The 19,623-nt window shown below is 41.7% G+C and overlaps 2 protein-coding genes across 2 annotated transcripts in view; one reads left to right on the plus strand and one right to left on the minus strand.

Annotated features, from left to right (window-relative positions):
• LOC131238890 (uncharacterized) overlaps nucleotides 1–13,387 on the minus strand; it is a 35,018-nt gene extending 21,631 nt beyond the window's left edge. Inside the window, exon 1 of the mRNA XM_058236479.1 lies at nucleotides 12,961–13,387. The gene's annotated coding sequence lies outside the window, so the exon portion shown is untranslated. The remainder of the gene's footprint in view (nucleotides 1–12,960) is intronic.
• Nucleotides 1,961–13,186, plus strand: LOC131238891 (rho GTPase-activating protein 2-like). Its single transcript, XM_058236480.1, has 3 exons — nucleotides 1,961–2,044; nucleotides 8,438–8,863; nucleotides 11,958–13,186. The coding sequence occupies exons 1-3, from the start codon at nucleotides 1,961–1,963 to the stop codon at nucleotides 12,060–12,062; spliced, it is 615 nt and encodes a 204-aa protein (XP_058092463.1). The 3' UTR covers nucleotides 12,063–13,186.
• Nucleotides 13,388–19,623: the final 6,236 nt, after the last annotated feature.

Consider the following 19,623-nt stretch of genomic DNA (forward strand, 5'->3'; position numbering starts at 1 on the left):
GTGACTCATCTGTCTGCTGAGCTTCGATCACCCTAGCTACCAAAGAGGGTTGAATCGACAAGCTCAAAAGCTGAACAATGGAAGACTATAAACTGAACTCAAAGTCATACTCTAAAACATCCTCGTGCATATGCCACTCACGCACCATCATCTATGCCACTAGGCCTCGTGGCTGACGGCTGAGCGTGTCTACCACCACATTTGCCTTGCCCGGGTGGTACTGAAGGCCGAAATCATAGTCCTTCAATATCTCCATCCATCGCCTTTGACGTAGGTTCAACTCCGACTGTAAAAATAAATACTTCAAGCACTTATGATCCGAGAAGAGCTCGAACCTAACCCTATAAAGATAATGCCTCCACACCTTTAGTGCGAAGACGACCGCTGCAAGCTCCAAATAATGGGTGAGGTAGTTTAGTTCATGGACCTTAAGCTAGCACGAGGCATACGCCACTAGCTTCCCGTGCTGGATCAGTATAGCACCTAAGTCAACTCTAGAGGCCTCGGTGAAAATAACAAAACCTTCACTCCCATCAGGAAGAGTGAGAATAGGAGCAGACGTGAGGTAGTCCTTCAACTCCGTAAATGCCTCCTCGCAAGCACCACTCAAGACGAACTTAACGCCCTTCCGCGTCAACCAGGTCAGCAGTGCTGCAATACGGGAGAAACCCTTGATAAACCGTCAGTAATATCCTACTAGACCAAGGAAATTACAGATCTTGGACGCGTTTATGGGCTGGCCCCACTGACGCACTACATCAATCTTCAAGGGGTCCAGTAGCAACACCCTTCCTCGTCACAACATGATCGAGGAACTTCACCTCCTCCTGCCAAAACTCGCACTTCTCCAGCTTCGTATACAGCTAGTGGGCACGGAGGGTCTCTAGTACAATTTGCAAGTGTTCAACATGGTCCTCCCGGGTCCTCGAATATACAAGAATATCATCAATGAATACCACCACGAACTGATTGAGGAAAGACCGGAAGACCTCGTTCATCAGCTGCATGAATACGGCGGACACATTGGTCAGTCCAAACAACATGTCCAGAAACTCGAAGTGACCATAGCATGTCCAAAAAGCCATCTTCAGAATGTCCTCCTCTCGGACTCGAATCTGATGGTAACCGAAGTGCAAGTCTATCTTGGAAAAATACTATGCACCCTGCAACTGATCGAACAGATCATCAATACGGGGAAGCGGATATCGGTTCTTGATGGTGACTCTGTTGAGCTCACGATAGTCCACAAAGGGCTGCAGCGAATCATCCTTATTCTTTACAAACAATACCGGGGCTCCCAAAAGTGGACTGCTGCAATGAATGAAACTTAACTCCCAGAGCTCATCCAACTGTTCTTGCAGTTCCCTCAACTCCAATGGTGTCATTCGGTAGGGGGCCTTCGAGATGGGCGCAGTACTGGGCACTAAATCAATCTGAAACTCCACCTCTCGACGTGACGGCAAACTCGGGATTTCCTGAAACACATCCGGGTACTCGCAAACAACTAGCAGCTGCTCAATACACTCTGTCCTAAAATCCTTGACCACAGAAGCCAAGAAACTGAATAACGGCTCTCCCCTGAGCTCGGTAACAAATTGGAATACTGGCAAGCCAAGAATGTGAAACGTGACCCTTGCGGCACAATCCAAGATAGCACGATACTCCGCAAGCCAGTCCATACCCAGAATAACATCAAAGCCTAACAGCGGCATCACGAACAGATCGACAGGATGGAACATCTTGCCCACTAACACCAAGCAAGAAGGACAGTGACAGGTCAACACAACATACTTCCCCATGGGAGACGAGACTGCCGAGGCCTCAGACATGGACTCCAATGGAATATCGGTCAATCGACAAAACTACTCAGCCACAAAAGAATGGGAGGCACCAGAATCAAATAAAACATGAGCAATGTAAGTAGAAGCAAGAAGAATACCCTCGACGACTCCACCAGTCGATGACTACAGGTCCTGGCTTGACGCCTGCTGTGTGGGATAAAATCGACCCTGAGCTGGTAGAGGAAGCAAACCAGAGATTGGGGGTCCTGACTCTGTGCCTGTTGGGCTGCGATACACACTCGTCCTAGGGACTAAACATGAGGATATCCCCTCTACTGCTGCTGCTGTCTCTACTGAGGAGGTCTGCCTGGCTACCTCTGCTGCTGAGGAGGAGCCCCAGGATGAGGAGGAGGCAACTACGGTGACCTCTGCTACTGTATGGGGAGAGGGCAATCACGTCTTTGATGCCTAACCTGTTCTTTCCCGAAGCAAACACCGAAAAATGGGCCGAAAGATGAAGCGGCTGGCAGTATTGATGATGATGAAGAAGCTACTAACTAAGTTGTAGGCTGTTGATACCCTGATCTGCCCCTCCATCTCTATTGACGGTGCTGCCTGTAACTGCCGGCTGGAGCTCTTCTCTTCCGATCTCCACCAAAACTCTGCTCTCTCAACCTCTAGGTCACGGGCACCACGACCTCGGGCGCCATGGCCACGGGTGCCACGTCTAGGCAGCATCATCTACAAAATAACGACGACGCAAGGAATCACGACAATTACAGGCTTAATACGGAGTGAAGGGAAGGGTCTCGAGACACTACTAGTCTTATGCTCTTAGCATAATGCAATGTTATCCTAAGTTATTCCAGAATTACTAGCTATGTTATGATACTAACTCTTGTCACGCCCCAAACTCGGTAATCGGACTCACAAGGAACCCGATGGCCGGTTCTGGCCACAACAGCCTTCACAGTACCCCATTCTTGGCTCCTGATGTAACGACCCGACTAACATTGTACAATATTGTCCGCTTTGGGCACAGCTTGCACAGTTTTGTTCTCGGGGTCGCCCCTAAAAGGCCTCGTACAAGGAAGGTCCGAACCACACATATAACCACCATTACTTCTGACAGCGCTTTCGATGTGGGACAAGTTCAACCTCCTACTGCATATACAGTAGCCTGTCAGCATTGTAACCTACCAACCACTGGTAGCTCACCCAGGCCCTTAGGCCCCGCCCACATCAGCGTCCGCCCACATGTGCAACAGTGACGAGGTGTCACAATATCCCCCATTAAGGGCAGAGCCGTCCTTAGCTCTGATACTATTTGTAACGGCCCAACCAAAATTGTATGATATTGTCTGCTCTGGGCAGTGCTTGCACGATTTTGTTCTCGGGGTTGCCCCTAAAAGGTCTCGTACAAGGAAGGTCCGAACAATAAATATAACCACCATTACTTCGGACAGTGCTTCCGGTGTGGGACAAGTTCAACTTCCCACTACATGCACAGTAGCCTACTAGCATAATAGCCTGCCAACCACTAGTAGCTCACTCAGGCCCTTGGGCTAAGCCCACATCAGCGTTCGCCCATGTGTGCCCCCCCACATGTGCAACAGTGATAGGGCGTCACACCTGAGGCAGGTTCCGATCCTGGGATCCTACAAGGAGGATTTTCATAAACAATATAGTCATTTCCAATACGAGCATACCCAAAATCATAGCAAGTATATCTAAGAATCGCAAGGCACACACCACAAATTCCACTAAGAATTTAAACTTTTATAAGCTTTCATAAGGTCCAAAAGGACATACATGAGATAATCGAAAATGAGAGAAAAGTCAGCAATACTGGAGTCCTCAAGTTCAACTCTACTCCAAGCTCTGCCGTTACGACACCTGCCTACGATCACCTGCATGCATCAATTGTGCATAAGCTTATAGAAGCTTAGAGGATGGGGAAAGTGTGTGACAATGGTGCACAGAAGAATGGAAGGAGGAACAAGAAGAGAAATATGCTCAATGACAATATCACTAGCCTTACCAAGGCTTATCATGAATATGATGCAATGAGTATTTGGTGCTATACTAAGGCAATGCATGAAAGGGCTTATGCAGCCGGTGCGAATCCGATGCAAAGTAATGCTAGTGCTCATAACCAATCCACATATCTAGTACATTTTCAATCATAAGGAAATCACTGGGGTCTATTACATTACGGAATGACTGCCACTCTACAGACCCGCACAGCTAAATGAGCGTAAGAAACCTCACTACCTGCTTGTGAACAACCAATTACCAACAAGGCTCGACGGCAGTGGACCTATTTCACGAGTTGGTCAGACTCAGCCTAATATTGCCCTCCCTCACAGGCGGATAAGGCCACATTCCCATCCAACTGACTACACGATAGTGAGAGTCACGGCCTAAAGGTGTAAGGCCCTCGTGTGCTCATGTTTCCACCCGGTCACGGTGTTAGAGCAGATCCTTGGTACCATGAAAGTTTTAGAAATTTCACCCATGGACATTCTATGCACCCGCTATGCTCAAGTATCATTTTTGGTGTCCACACATACGATCATCCACGAATATCCCTATGGAGGCAAGGCCCTGATGAAGCAAGGGTGGCATCATCATGAAATGTAATGCTAATGCATGAGTCACGCATACAAATCATGCACTAGCTTCAGCCACCCAATGTGTACAAGGGGAGAAACTCCATCCCTCTATAACCACCACACAATGCAATCAATACACACAGATGATGTATATGGGTCATAATGATGTAAGTGTGCTACCTATAGAATATATTCCTCCTTCCCAAAGAGGGATGAGGTCTAGATATATAGACAGGTATTCTAAGGAGAAGTGAAGTCCTTTAGTGGGGGCCCAACACTTTGGGGTGACCCACGAGCTAAGAGAGTTATAAGGCCTTAATGGAGGAAACGGTCCTAGCCAGGTCCAAGGTGGGCCTTCAACCACCTAGAAGGGCCCTATGGGCCTACCTTATGGCCACCAAGGAGGACATCTAACCTCAACTAGGTCCCAAAAGATAGCCCGCTACGCAGAAAAGTAAGGTCCAAGGCCCAAGTAATCCATGGCCTAATGGGCTATACACAAAGCCCAACTCATAGGCAATATGGTGGGCCCTCAAGTAAGGTTTAGGCCTAACCATGAGGGTCGTAAATCGATATATTGTGGTGGTTTCATGGGCAGCCCAGTAGTTCATCCATATGGGTAAATTTCACATTTAACACAAGTGAGTTGGGCCTCACTTTTTAGCCGAAGTACAGAGTCAATTTAGTGGGCAGCCAAGAGCCCAACTACTTGCATATTATAGCCCCTAACCCATCACAATAGGTAGGTGAGTATAGGCCCAAAGGTCATTGGTCCTACATAGAAGGTTCTAGTCTGAAAAGGCCTAAGGAACTAGTTAATTAACCACATACATCATTCTAATAAAAACCCAACTTGAGTGGGCCTCAGATGGGCCCTAATTAAACCTAAAAATACTGAAGAAAAATAGCAAAATAACAGATTAATTCATCCTCAAATTTGGTGGGTCATGCTGTCCCAGAATAACTCTTATGAGTAGCAGTATTGGACCCAATGCCAAATCCTAGCCCACCCATTTTCTGAGTTGGTTGGAACCCAACAATAGATTTATTTTATAGTATATTTAATCCCTGATGGCCCACACACATCATTGTGGGTCCCACCAGATGAGAAGGGGATATACAACACTCACTTCAAGTGGGTCATGCCGTTGGAATGCTGCCCCAGTAGCAGCCCAAGACAGGGATATCCCATATGTAGCAGCTCTACGGGCCCGAGTATTTGGCCCAAAAAAACTCATCCCATGGGACCCAATTAGTGGTACCAAAGGGGAAGATGGTCAATTCCCCTAAGGACCCCACATGAATGGTCAAGTCACCTATACAGCACATTTAGGTGGGCCCATAAGGTTGGCTGGAGGGCCAGCCAAGGCCGGACACCCCAGCCTGGGCATCCCTGCCTAGTGGGCCACTCCGGGCCACACGACGGGCAGTACAGGAGCCCGATGGCCCTGAAAATTTGTAGGACAGTCCTCCCATAGGTGGGCCACACCTCCACAAAAGTTTTTAATTTTTTAATGGTCAAAAGTATTTTAATTAATTTAAATAAAACAGACTATCCAAAAAATCTGGTTAAGCTGGATGTCCCAACGTGGTGGTCTGGTCCAGCCCTTTCCACGGTGTGAAAAGGGGTACGTTGACCCTAAAATTTAGTAGGTGGATCCTAACATGGGCGAAACACCTCCCTGTAAATTTTTATGATTTCTAGATGCTCAAAATTATTTTATTTAAATTGAGAATTACAATCTGTCCAGAAATTCTGCCAAGTGCAGAATTCTGGATAGATCATGATCGAGCACCCAATGGGGTGGGCCTTGGATGTCCAAAAATTGGGAAAATTAAATTTAAAACTTCTCTCATATATGTACTAGAAGTTGGGGTCCACCAAAGTGGCTACCTAGTCAGAAACGATTTTATAATTTTACATTTCCAAATTACAATCTTGCTGGAATTATAGCAGAAAACTCAACAAGTACCCATATTGGCCCACCCTTCTGGGGACCCAAATGAGGCCAATTGGGGCTAGAATTTGGCATGATTATAGGTGGGATACCCATATTTAAAAATCATATTTCACTTGGTATACAATTCCCCACCAAAAGCCCTAAATCCTTGCCTCAAGTTGGCCAAAAAATCTGTCCCGATAGATTTGGACAGCAACATGTAATTGAAAGAATTAAAATATAAACATTATTTGCCATGGAATTTAACCTAAGAAATTTATTTGGTGGACCACCCCAGTGGGCCCCACAAATGTCCAAACCTTCCCCATCATCAAATACCCCTTGCATGTGTCCCATTTAGGTTGATTTTGGGGCCACATGTCTAAGGATGGTCCGCTATGGGCGTCCAAGCTCCATGGTTGGTCTGGATTTTTAGTGGCCTACAAGGTGGGCCACACATGCAAGATCAGAATTCTATCATAAAGGAAAAATAAAGAATCAGCCATAAGAGGAGGGGCTCTGTCATATTGAGGCCCTCCTCTTCATCAATCACACCATACATTCCTTCTATTCATATGTTACAATAAAGATCGACCACATGTATGTCATAGATTCAAGATCAATGGTTGGGATGTCATCCCAACCATGATTCTAAGGTCTAAATGACCTATCATTCCATGGAATCTAAATAATCCTCCATGATGGGGGTCCATAAAGGGAAAACTCCATGCTTAGGCATGCATGCATCAAATAGGCCCTTTGGCCACAACTAAGGGATGATGTAGGATCTCTACCATTAATTGGTGGGTCCTACACTTCCCATATATATATATATATATATATATATATATATATATAAGAGATCTAAGAACATGAAAATAGAAATCCTAAGTCCTCGGAGTACACCCACCTTAGATTGCTCCAAACTTTGCTCCAAACTTGGACCTCCTAGCTCCTAGTGCACCAAGGGATCCATATCAATGGGTGAGATTGGATTTAGATGGTTAGATTTGGAGGATTAGAGGGGAAATGGGGCTGGAATGGAGGGAAGATGGGCTGGAATAATGGAAGGAAGTTGCTAGGGAAGAAGAGAAGAGAGAGAGAAATGAGAGGGAAAGAGAGAGAAACCTCTTTTAAGCTAGTAATCATTTCTCTCTTACCTTGGTTAGAGAAGAATGATGATTGCAATAGGGAGATACAACCAAAGTTATATGGTTAGTAGGTTTTCTAGGCTTGTGGGTAGTGTTTAGAGGTAGGTGGTGTAAGAATAGGACTTAGGTTGTGTGTGTGTGTGTGTGTGTGTGTGTGTGTGTGTGTGTGTGTTTTGTGTGTTGGAAATAGTGCCAAGAGATGAGACCTACCTAGAAATATGTGCACTATCCCTAGGTGGGCCACATGACTATGATCAAGGGCAAAAAATGAAATGCACACAACTTATAATCTATACATCGGATGAATGCACAAGACGCAGCGTCAGAATCGCAACGACAAAGCGGATAAGATGGCACAGGTTTCGGCTCGATTCGAGTCAGGTCTACATGACCAGACTTCAGGATGACCGCAAACACTATCCGAGGGTCACAGGTGGGATTCGACCTGTAGGATCACGAGACCAAGATGAATGAGATGCATACTCACATACACACACATATACACAGGCGAATTCGGGTCGAGTCTGACAACACCCCTATATGAAGTGTAACTAGAGCACATTCCCCACTTCAATGGATTCAACTTTTGCAACATAAGCAAGTAAAAATCACGCCACGAGTCAAACTATTGCAATGAGGGATTTCCACCCCTATATGAAGTGTAAGGATTTTTCTTTTTCTTTTTCTTTTTCACTTTTTATGGCATTGCTATGAGGGATTTACAAACTATTGCAGTAAATAAATGGAGATATGTTGTCTGTGACTCTGCATGCACATTAACATTAGAATAACATATGAACAACATTTGTAAGACAATTCATGGAGGTCTTGTAGGATACACTATGGTTTTATTACCAACTCAATGATATCAACATGCACAAAAAATAACATAAACTATCTCAACCAAAAACAAAGTCACAATGCAATAAATTGCATTTCCGTATACAAAGAATTGCTATGTGATTAATCCCGAGAACAGTAAGGAAGAAAATGTGAGGGACCATCTAAACAAGGGCATTGTACCTGATGACATTGATGTTCATTGCCTAGCAGGTCTAATTAAGGCATGGTTCAGAGAGCTTCCTGCAGGAGTACTTGATGGCCTTTCCCCCAAACAAGTTCTGCAATGTAAAACAGAGGAAGAGAGTGTGGAACTTGTGAAACTACTCCTCCCAACTCAAGTTGCACTCCTTAACTGGGCCGTTGATCTTATGGCAGATGTTGTCGAAGGGGAAGAAGCTAACAAGATGAATGTAAGAAATATTGCCATGGTCTTTGCTCCTAACATGACTCAGATGCTCGATCCATTGACAGCTTTGATGCATGCAATTCAAGTAATGAATCTTCTCAAGACCTTAATCTTGAAGACCCTGCGTGTAATGACTCGAAAAATTTTGTGCCAAGACCCGAGTATTAACTCTATTCTTTCCTTAGTAGTTTTTTGGGGTAATTAGCGCTATACTCGATTGCTTGTGAAATTTACATCAATCACTTTAAATTGGATCTGCATGACTCAAAACCTGTAGATTAGTTAGCGCTAGGTTACTTTGAAATATGGGATTCATCGCTACATCCAATTGTTCTTGAGAATTTTTGAAAGTTCTGGATCGAACCTGGACCGCGCATCGAAAGTTCGATAGCGATGATCTTAGGCTGTTGCGGTCACCATGTTGGACTTGACCATCACCTCAAAAATCAAGTCCAGATGATGTTCTGGGTCGATTTGATTGAGTCCGGAGTGAAGAGTGTGGGAACGGTTGGAAATTCAATAAGATTTTATGAAATCTGAGTCGTGTCGCTTGCGCGATGATTTTAAGCTATCTAACCGTTGGATTCTGACCCAATTTCACCCTCTGATCAGGAAAGGTGGCCCGGGCATGTCCTTGTGCTTGTGGGCCTGATCGAGATTTGGTGACCGTTGAATTGAGTGTGGTCCGTCACGGCTGATCTGAAGATCCGGTCGGTACGAAAACTCAGCTTGACCTAGATCCATGGTCAGTGAGCTTAAGTCCGACCTTTCATGGTAATAGGCCCACCGGAAGTGCTTCGTTGGATCGTGAGAGGCTTGTTTTGGTGATACCCTAAGTATACCTTGGCCCTGGGGTTATTTTCATCAATGTTAGACCTATTTATAGACCTTAAAACCCTAGCCCTCTTTTCCATACGAATTTCCTAACCCTAGCTAAGAAAGAGAAAGGAAAAGAGAGAGAAAGTGAGAGAGAAGTTGGTGAATCATCTTAGATTCTTTCTTCTTCTTCTTCATCCTTGAACCTTCACTTTTGAATCGTTATTTCGGTGATTCTGAGTTCTTCTTTGGGTAAGTTAACCTAACCCTAATCTATTTTAGAGCTTAGAATATTCTTTGTGTTATTGTAGCTCATTTCTATTCTTGCTTTAGGTTATCTTGTCGCCGTTGACAAAGACATATCGTCTGAAATCAGCTCGGTGTTTTTTTCTGGATTAAGGTGTGGACTTTAATCGTATAGGTTATGGTTTTCAAGGCTTTCAATGCCAGTGAATGATTTATTCTTGTTATGGATGAGATTTCACATGCCAAATGTTATGTTTATGTTGCGTTCCTGATATGCATGTGTTATTTTGAGATTTGTGTATTCTATGTGTATGTATAAAGTATCGTATGCGTATAAAATATGAACCTGTGTTTGCCATGATTATTTGTCGTGTACTTATGCTAGATGTTTGTGCGACAACTCCTTGGTAAAAGGAATTGTCCAAATGTGTATATTACAACATACGTCATGTATGTGAACTATGTATTCTAAGTGTTTGTAGAAATGTCTGAATGATCTAAAGTGTGATATACCAACCTAGTATGGGCGTTGAGAAGCGATTCTCAACTCTCCCACTAGTGTGTATGATTTCCTATATGCAAGTTACATTCCTTGTTGTTTAATTTCAAGTCTTGTTTATGCTTAAATCCATGTTAAGTTGATGTTCTTTAAATGCTTGTGTACTACATGATTTGAGTTGTTGTTCCATTACTATTCTAAATTGTAGATACGAATTCCTGTTGTAGTGGAATGTGTGTGGGACTATGCATTAGTCCAAGAAATCGGTAATCGACCTTAAGATCATAACTGAGGTTGCTTTCACCACGTAGGACGTATTAGACGAACCCGAGTCGTATTAGAGTTGTCGGCAGTGGTTTAGCCACGCGGAATGTTTGCGCACTCTATGTCGTTCAACCCAACGTGCACTCGTGCTAGTCAAGTTTGTCAAGTAACCCGATTTTCTGATGTATGTTCACCATGTATGGACGCTACTGTTTGAATCTAGGGTACCCAACTTATCAATGAAATCCTAATAACCATTGTACCTTGATCCGCTAAGACTCATGAGCCGGACATGGTGGTATGGGACACCGTGGTCGAGCTGTCGGCCTACTCTGGGGTGACGAGCCTCCCCGTAGTGACCAGTGAGCAACCAAACTTGTGAGCCGATTATGGTGGTATGGGACACTATATTCGTGCTGTCGGCCTACATTGATTGGTGACGAGCCCTTTGTAGTGACCTCGAGCATGCCTGGATACCGCATTAAGGTGACGAGCCTTATTGTGGTAACGAAGGTATGATAGGCGTGCATTGATTGGTGACGAGCCCTTTGCAATGACCTACAACCATATGATCGTATGAGATGTCTAGGACTGACTACCCTAGAATGGATCACTATTTGGATGGTGATATGAGGAAGGTATCTTAGCTTCCCAATCCTGCTGTATGAAAAGGACTAATAACAACTTGGTAATCATATTCATGCACCGCATTTGCATGTGCTTTATAGATGTGGCGCACTTTGAGGTGATGTCATGCGTAACGTAAGATGAAGACGCTGAGGGTGTACACGTGAGGGCACGCATCATTCCGCATACATCCCTGCATTAACAAGAGTACTTAGGACATGTTTAATTGTTCTGCTTTATCATTACTGCTTGATTGAACTGATAACATGCTAACCTTTGCTTTATTGTTCCACTGAGTTGATCACTCACTCCCATGTTCTGGGGTGGTGTTAAACACCCACCAGACTCTGTCTTAGCTGCGGATGTTGATGAGACCCCTGAGGCAGAGCGGGAGATCGAGGATGATGAGGCTACTTTCTCTTTCATGCAGTTTTCAGACGGGTTCTAGTGAGCCTTGTTCTGATGCGCGGGATGCCGGGATTTCTTTTAGGAATTAAATGATGTAATTTGGTACTTGTAATTTTGATAGCAACACTTGTATTTGACCTGGTATGTATATGTATTTCAGAGATTTGCACAAGTACACATATATTTCATTAAGTCTTCTGCTTGCGTTCTTCACTTATCCCTGAATCATATTTGCAATTTGGCTTAATCTATTCCATGTTTTATGCACTCATACAGACAACATACATCCATCATTAAATATGTTGCATAAGTGATGTTTTGGAACTCAGGAACTGAGTTATGCTCGACCCCCGAATTTCAGGGCGTTACACTGCGGGAACGTAAAGAGACTGGGACAGGAGGGTCTTCACCCTTCTCTTCTACTTCATCAGATATGCGAGCTGATAAAGACTTTAATAGCAGATGAGGAGAATTAGGTAAAATCAGATCCGTTGAAGTAACTCATCCTATTTTGGACCCTAACTTAGATGAGGAGTAATAAGTAAAATCAGATCCATTGGACCTATATGGCCTCTATATGATGGGCATTTGTTTGTTGTATGCAGCTCCTTTACACTTTGTAGAACACATGTATGCCACACCATCTAGACTGTCCCAGTTTTTATAAGGATAGACATATTTTAGACATTGATATAATGGACCATCCATAGTTTCTATCATTATTTTAATGGTTCGGATCACAACTATGTCCAGTAGCACAGAGGATTAACGTCTAACAGAGCATTCTCGTTTTATGGTTTTCTATCATCATAGCAGTGCTTGTGTCATAGTACTAATAGACATCATATTCAATGAAGGGAAAAGACCCAATCCACCTACATACATTTGGCACATGTATTGATAATCCGAGCCATTCATTCATCTTAAGGTCCACCAATGGACCATTAACCAAACATCATCTTGATCAGATAATCCTAGCCACTAACTACATTTTAGTGATTTTGTACACTACTTTTTCACATGGTTAGAATTGTGTGGTTAGTGTAATTTTCAGCCTATGATCCATTCACATTTGTCCATGATAAACCAACGGTTCAGATCATCAAACACAAGCCATATATGCAGTAAAATGAAAGGAATGGACTGGATCTTCTTAAAAAATCAAGCAAAAAAATAGACCCAAAAACCAAAATACTAAGAACCCATTTCTCAAGACAGAAAATTCAAAGGACCCATCAAATAAATAAATAAAAGAAGAAGAACAAGAACAAGAAGAAGAAATCCTATCCATACATTCCAAAGCATAGATACGAATCAAATGGCGGAAAAAAGAAAAAGAAAAAAAAAGAGCAATGTACTGGTACTTTGTTGACAGCTCCAATGGTTGAGATGGCAACAGCTATGGCTTCTAGAAATCTTCCGTACACCCTTCCGTGGATTAGGTGCTCTAGAGTAGGATGAGTTGGACTTAAGAGAGAGAGAGAGAGAGAGAAAGAGGGGCGTGTTACGGCGAGGAGGGCACGGCCGAGAGATCAGCGTACTTCCTCTTGCAGGCCTTCTCAGACTTTGACGTGTTGTTCTGACGAGAAGGAGGGCAACAGCTGAGAGATCAGCGTCTTCAACCAGCAACGGAAATGGAAGCCAGATCAAGAGAGGCCTAACTGGAAAATGGAGATCGAGAGACATTGGAGAGGGAAAGAGAGAGGGAGAGAGAAGACTTTCGGTCAGTTATTGTATGGAGGAGAGAAGAGGGGGGAAGGGTTTTGGGAGAGAAGAGGCGGGAGAGAAGAGGGGCGATTTGGGGATAAGGCGCGCGATTTGGGAAAGTGGGGTAAAAATGACTCTTTTGTTTTTTTCATTTAAAATCAGCGGCGATTGCTTCATTGTACACTAGCGGCCACATAAAAACACCACTGATTTCTATCTACAGTGGTGGTTTGTTATGGCCGCCTGTGATAAAAACGCCGCTAATACATGTATTTTTTGTAGTGTTTTCATCACTCAGGTGTTACCATTAAATACGAGCAAATGTGGGAACACATGTGGCTTATATTACAAATCATCATTTAGTGATTCACGGTCCATGGTGATGATAAACCCTTAAGAGCCGAGTTCAATCAACCCTGGACTCTAATGGCTTTTAATGTCTGAATTTGGGCTAGAACAACACAATAAATCTGTAAGGTCTAAAGTCAATCCACCTTGGGATTGAGCCTTGATTTATTGGGATAGGTTAGTCTCGTATAATCATCCAACTTGCAATCTAAGCTACTTATCGAGGCTTGCGGCAGTACATAAGATCCACAACCCGGATAGGATGGATAACCGCTAAATTACATAGGTTAGCCATCGGGTCATAAATGCAAATGTCAAAAGTTTCCTAAACCTGTATAGGAAACATTGGCTGCACTTAGGATCAATTGTGGAATTATCCGACCATTAGATTGGTCATCCAATTCAGAATATGTAATATGTCATAATTATCTAATATACATAACTTATTATATATGTGTATTATGTAATCTACCTAGTTAATAGTCATTTATAATAAATAAAATAATAAAATATAAATATATACACTATGAAATGATATTTATATACTTTATAAATACTTAAAATTTCATATTAAAATGATATGCAACCATAATCCATATTATATACATACACTTACAATATCATTAATATAAATTACAAATTATAGAATTTATAATACATAAAAATAAAATATACTGGAAAAATTTATAATGAATAACATATTTTAAACATTTTAACGACTTATATAAAATCAAAATCTAACACATATGTAACCATACAAATGATATACAAATAACATATATTAATCTTTACTTACTGATATTCATATAATTTATATGTATCAACAATCTATGATAATATAAATTATATAAGACAAAATATGTAAGTGATAATATTGATGATAATAATAATAATAATAATAAAAGGAAATAATTAATGATAATAATAATAGTAATAAAATTAATATTAATTAGATAGTGATACATTATGAGGGTCTCGAATGTACACGGGACCCATTAGGACCCTTTCAACCATTGACATTCAATTTCGAGGTGATCCAACCATTGGATCACCTCAAAATCCACCAATAAGAGCCGAATCACAAAGTGTGGTCCACCTGAGCTTTTGATCTTCCTGATCTTTGGTCAGGGGTTATACATGGACCCATGGAATCTGATAAATGGGCCAGATTCCAAATATCAACATTGTGGGCCCCACTCTGGAGCGCGTATGCACATGGAGTGCGTGAACTTGCAGTGCACCGGACCTAGGAGACCCGGTCAGACCGCGTCTGACCGTGGGAAAACTGCAAGAGGAAGGATTTCCCTCTTTCCTTTTTGAATTTCTTTCCACCAAATCAGACGGTCGGACAAGGTCCCTCCTCGGTGAACTGTGGCCCACCTACGTGATCGCTTTGATCAATCCAAACTGTCCATCTTGTGCGCAGCATGGCTCTAACTAAAACCATGCTTCCCATGCGCAGCCACTCAGCCACACGTGCCCACGATTCTAGGTGCAAATCGGCCCTACAAACACAGCTTCTAAAAACGGAAAGCATCTGTCAGGCCAGCTATACGATCCGCGTGAGGGGTCTTTGGCTGATCTCAGCCGTTTGTTTAAGAGAGTCTCCTCCATCCGATGCACATGGTTTGGGGTTTTTAGTTATAGCAAAATCAAAACCGTGGGCGGTTTTGTATTACCGGCTACAGGTAAAGGACGTTGCAAAGCAATGCGTTCCAAGCCCTTTGTTTTTCATCCAAAGGTCCAGCAACATTAGGGCAAGCCATAAGAGGGGGGTATTTTTGAGCTGAGGGCTCTCCATTACTAACAACAGTTTGAAATGAAAGAAACGACCGTTCTCTCCTTCCCTTCGAACCCACCACTCCAACCTTCCTCAAACTTCGAAAGAGAGTATCTACAAGCTTCCTAGGATCCATATGGACCATCTGAATGAAGCAGATTGAAAGCAGGAGAAGTAGTTTTCAAGACGCCATTAATGGCCATCATCTCCTCCGTTCGAGCCGCCGAGTCGCACTGGTTCGGAGCGATTTCTGGTCAGATTTGGAGCTCCCATTGGTCGGAGATGGAAGATAAAAAGAAAGGAAGAAAAGAGAAAGAAAAGGAAGAAGCGGACAGCTGTTGCCGCTGTCATGAAGGAAGGAAGAAGGAGAAGAAGAAGAAGGAAGAGAGAGAGGAAGGGTCGCTGCTGAATCGACCAGGTCCGTCCTGAGTCGAGGCAGCATCTGGTCAGGACCAGTCCATTGCTAGACATCCCTAAAAAAAAGGGGAAGAAGGAAAGGAATAGAGAGAAGAAGGAAGAGAGTGTGAGTGTGAGTGGGAGCGCTGCACACGCTGCCGAGTCCAAGCCAAGTTGGGCCTACTTCGGTCCGGTTCATCCCAGGGAGGAAACAAAAGAAAGAAAAGAATAAGGGAAATAATGAGAGAGAAGCAGCGTGGGGCTGCTGTTCAGCTGGAACCGAGTCGACTCGGTTTCTAACTGAGTTGACTGGGTCGAGTGGCCTAGTCTAGCTAGGATTCTAGCAAGGAAAAAACAAGAAAGAAAAAGAGTAGAAAGAGAGAAAAAGGGAGGGAGAGAGAGAGAGAGAGAGAGAGAGAGAGAGAGAGAGAGAGAGAGAGAGAGAGAGGAAGGAAGTAGAAGGGAGAGCATGATGTCGAGTCAACTCGGCTGCCTTATCTACCGACTTGACTCGGTCGAGCTGCATAAGGAGTTGGGCCAACTCAGATGCATCAAGTCGAGCTACCAAGTCAACTGCTATAAGCCAGCTTTCTCTCTCAAAGCTAATCATTCACTTTATTATTATAATTAGTGATACTATAACTATTTTGATTATTAATTTTGTTTAGCCATTAACAAGTTATATATGTTAATATTAATTTTTTATATATAAGCAAATTACGACCATTAGATGTTAGATATTAGCATTTACCTATCATTCATAGACATTATCACTTATAATAGATCACACCATTCATTACCATTATGATGATGATTTTTGCTAAATTAGCTAATATAAATTATAACACTAATGTTGACAATTATTATTAAATTAACATTGTTACCATTCCCATCATTATTAGGATTGTTAAATATTAGGATGCATAGGCATTAGTAAATTATCGATCCTAATGATAGTTATTATATATAAGAAATTAAAATGATATCATTATTAAATACTAATGTACTGTCTTATCATAAATAGTAGACCATAATATTAATTATCATCATAATGATTATTAACAAATATTAACCATAACACTAATATTAGTCAATATTTTATAATTATTAAATTAACACTAAAATCATTTGCACATTAACTAGGGTTCGAACCCTAAAAATCTAAACCTAGGTATAAACCCTAAGGTTGAAACCCTAAATCTAAGTAATCTAGACCTTAGGTTGAGACTTTAAACCATAAATAGTGTGTTAAGCTTGGTTCTAACCACAGAATTTTACAATGTATGGTAGGATTTGATTCTAATGACACCTGCGTTCCCTAGCGACACTAATGGGTGACTCGACATGTAAGGTGAGGACTCACCCTTTGAGCTTCCCACTTAAATTCATTAACCATAAATGATGTCTTAATCCTTTCCATTTAGTATCTCCTAAGTTACTTGATTGATATGCTTAACTTGATATGTGAATATGTTAATGTGTTGCGCACCTGATTCCTTTGTTAGATAATGAATATATCTCTTTAATTAAGCAATCATACATGATTGATGATAATATGATATCTTGAGTTGTACATTATTAATTAACTGTATGTTTGCCATTGTGATTGAGTGATGTAATGAATAGGACCTGTCGTGAACTCACCATCTTACGGTCCATATTTGACTTACGCGACTTGGATTGTACATATGCCTTACATGGCTTGGACTGCATGTTTTCCCTACATGGCTTGGTTCGTTTATTTACCCTTAATGGCTTTGATGGGACATTGACGTCATTCTATGGCTCGTTGATTATACTTGTATATCTCATTGATTTTCGGGTTATTATGCGGAGTTTGTTATGATTTTCGGATGGAGTTGAAGTTCGCTTGTCGATTTTCTAGCCATCTTGTTGAGTTCATACGATTTTTGAATGACGCCGGAGTTTCCATGATTAGTTTTCTATTCATCTTGTGAAGTTCAGCCATACCATGATTTCCGAGTGGAGTTGAAGTTCGCTTATCGATTTTATAGCCATCTTGCGGAGTTCACGTACGATATAATTTCCGGGTGAAGTAGATGTTTGTATGTTGGTTTCCTAGCCATTTTGCAGTGTTCAATCATACTATAATTTTCGGGTGGAGCTGAAGTTTGCTTATCAATTTTCTAGCCATCTTACGGTGTTCACGTACGATATGATTTTCGGGTGGTCTAGATTTTGTATGTTGATTGTCTCTTCATCTTATGGAGTTCACTTGTACCATGATTTTTGAGTGGAGCTGAAGTTCGCTTATCGATTTTCTAGCCATCTTGCGGAGTTCATGTACGATGCAATTCTCAGGTGAAGTAGAAGTTTAAAAATTGATTTTCTATTCACCTTACAGATTTCACTTGTACCATGATTTTTGGGTGGAGCTGAAGTTCGCTTATCGATTTTCTAGCCACCTTGCGGAGTTCACGTATAATGTGATTTCGGGTGCAATAGAAAGTCATATGATTAATTATTTGATTTTCTGGATGTACTCCTTTATAATGCAATTGCTATTATATTTTTCTTATGATGAGATTCTGTTGATTGGCTTAATTTTTGAGTATATGTTCATGATTATGCAATGCCTTGTTTAATGTATCCATTTTCATGACTTGCGACCTATATTGGGTTATGAATGATGAGTGTGAAATCTTAGAGGGTGCTCCTCACTGTGATAACCATTGATGCTTTCAAACCGCAACAGTTGATGCAGGTGTAGAGCGAGCCGATGCTATTCACTGAGTTGCTAGAGTTGATCAGGTAGCTGAAGAGCTAGGCGGAGTCCTTGCGGCCCATGTTGAGCTCCACCACTAGTTGATAGATTCATGTTTCTACTTATATGAACTTTTTTATTTGGGTTGTATAAGTCCTGTATGGGCGCTACATTTGAAATTTTATGATAATCAAAATGTTTTTATTCAATGCATGGTTTACTCTAGTTTCGTTGCTGTTAACTCTGATTAATGATAAACGGTTCAAATTTACACGGAATTTTTGAGGTTATTAACACTCGAGTTTTTGGGAAACGGGTCATATACTTGGGTCTTGAAAACATGGGGCGTTACAGTTGGTATCAGAGACAGTCTCGAGAAACCAGGCCTTGGGGAAAAACAAGACTTATATAACTTCAAATACATCGAAGTTACATTAATGAAATTAGAAGCTTGAAATTAGGTTCTATTCCTTTATTTTTAGGATGCCTTGTGAATCTAGAAACCAAAAGTTTAGGCTCCCTTAAAATGTTTAGGGTTAATCATTTGAACTTAGAAATAAAAAACTAAGTTCCTTTGTGAATTATGATTGCTGAATTCAGGAACTAAACTTAAGTACTATATGAAGACAAATTTCAACCACATTGTACGTTAGATCAAATATAAACATCCTATAAACTTAAGAATTCATACTAGGAATTATAATTCGAATTCCCCAATATGTCTCTTTGATTAGAAACAACATTTCTCACATGTTCCTGCAATTAGAAATAACTAAGCATGGAATTTTAGAATCCTGGGTGAATTATCAACCTTAAACTAGGCTTATTGAGACTAATTAACCTTAAAGATTTGGGTAATAATTTAAACCCAAATTCTCATTTAGAAATGTTAGGCCCCTAGATTTTTGTACATCGCTTAAACAATTTGAGTGTGCAGTGAAAGCATAATGGGCCACATACACCTACCCTGTATGAAAATAGAAAACTATATATACGATATTTCACATGAATCCTGAATAATCGAGTTCACGGACTGACGGAATCATATTTGAACGAAGTGTACACAGTTTG

This window comes from Magnolia sinica, chromosome 3 (assembly GCF_029962835.1).
Source record: "Magnolia sinica isolate HGM2019 chromosome 3, MsV1, whole genome shotgun sequence".
NCBI classification, from domain to species: Eukaryota; Viridiplantae; Streptophyta; class Magnoliopsida; order Magnoliales; family Magnoliaceae; genus Magnolia; species Magnolia sinica.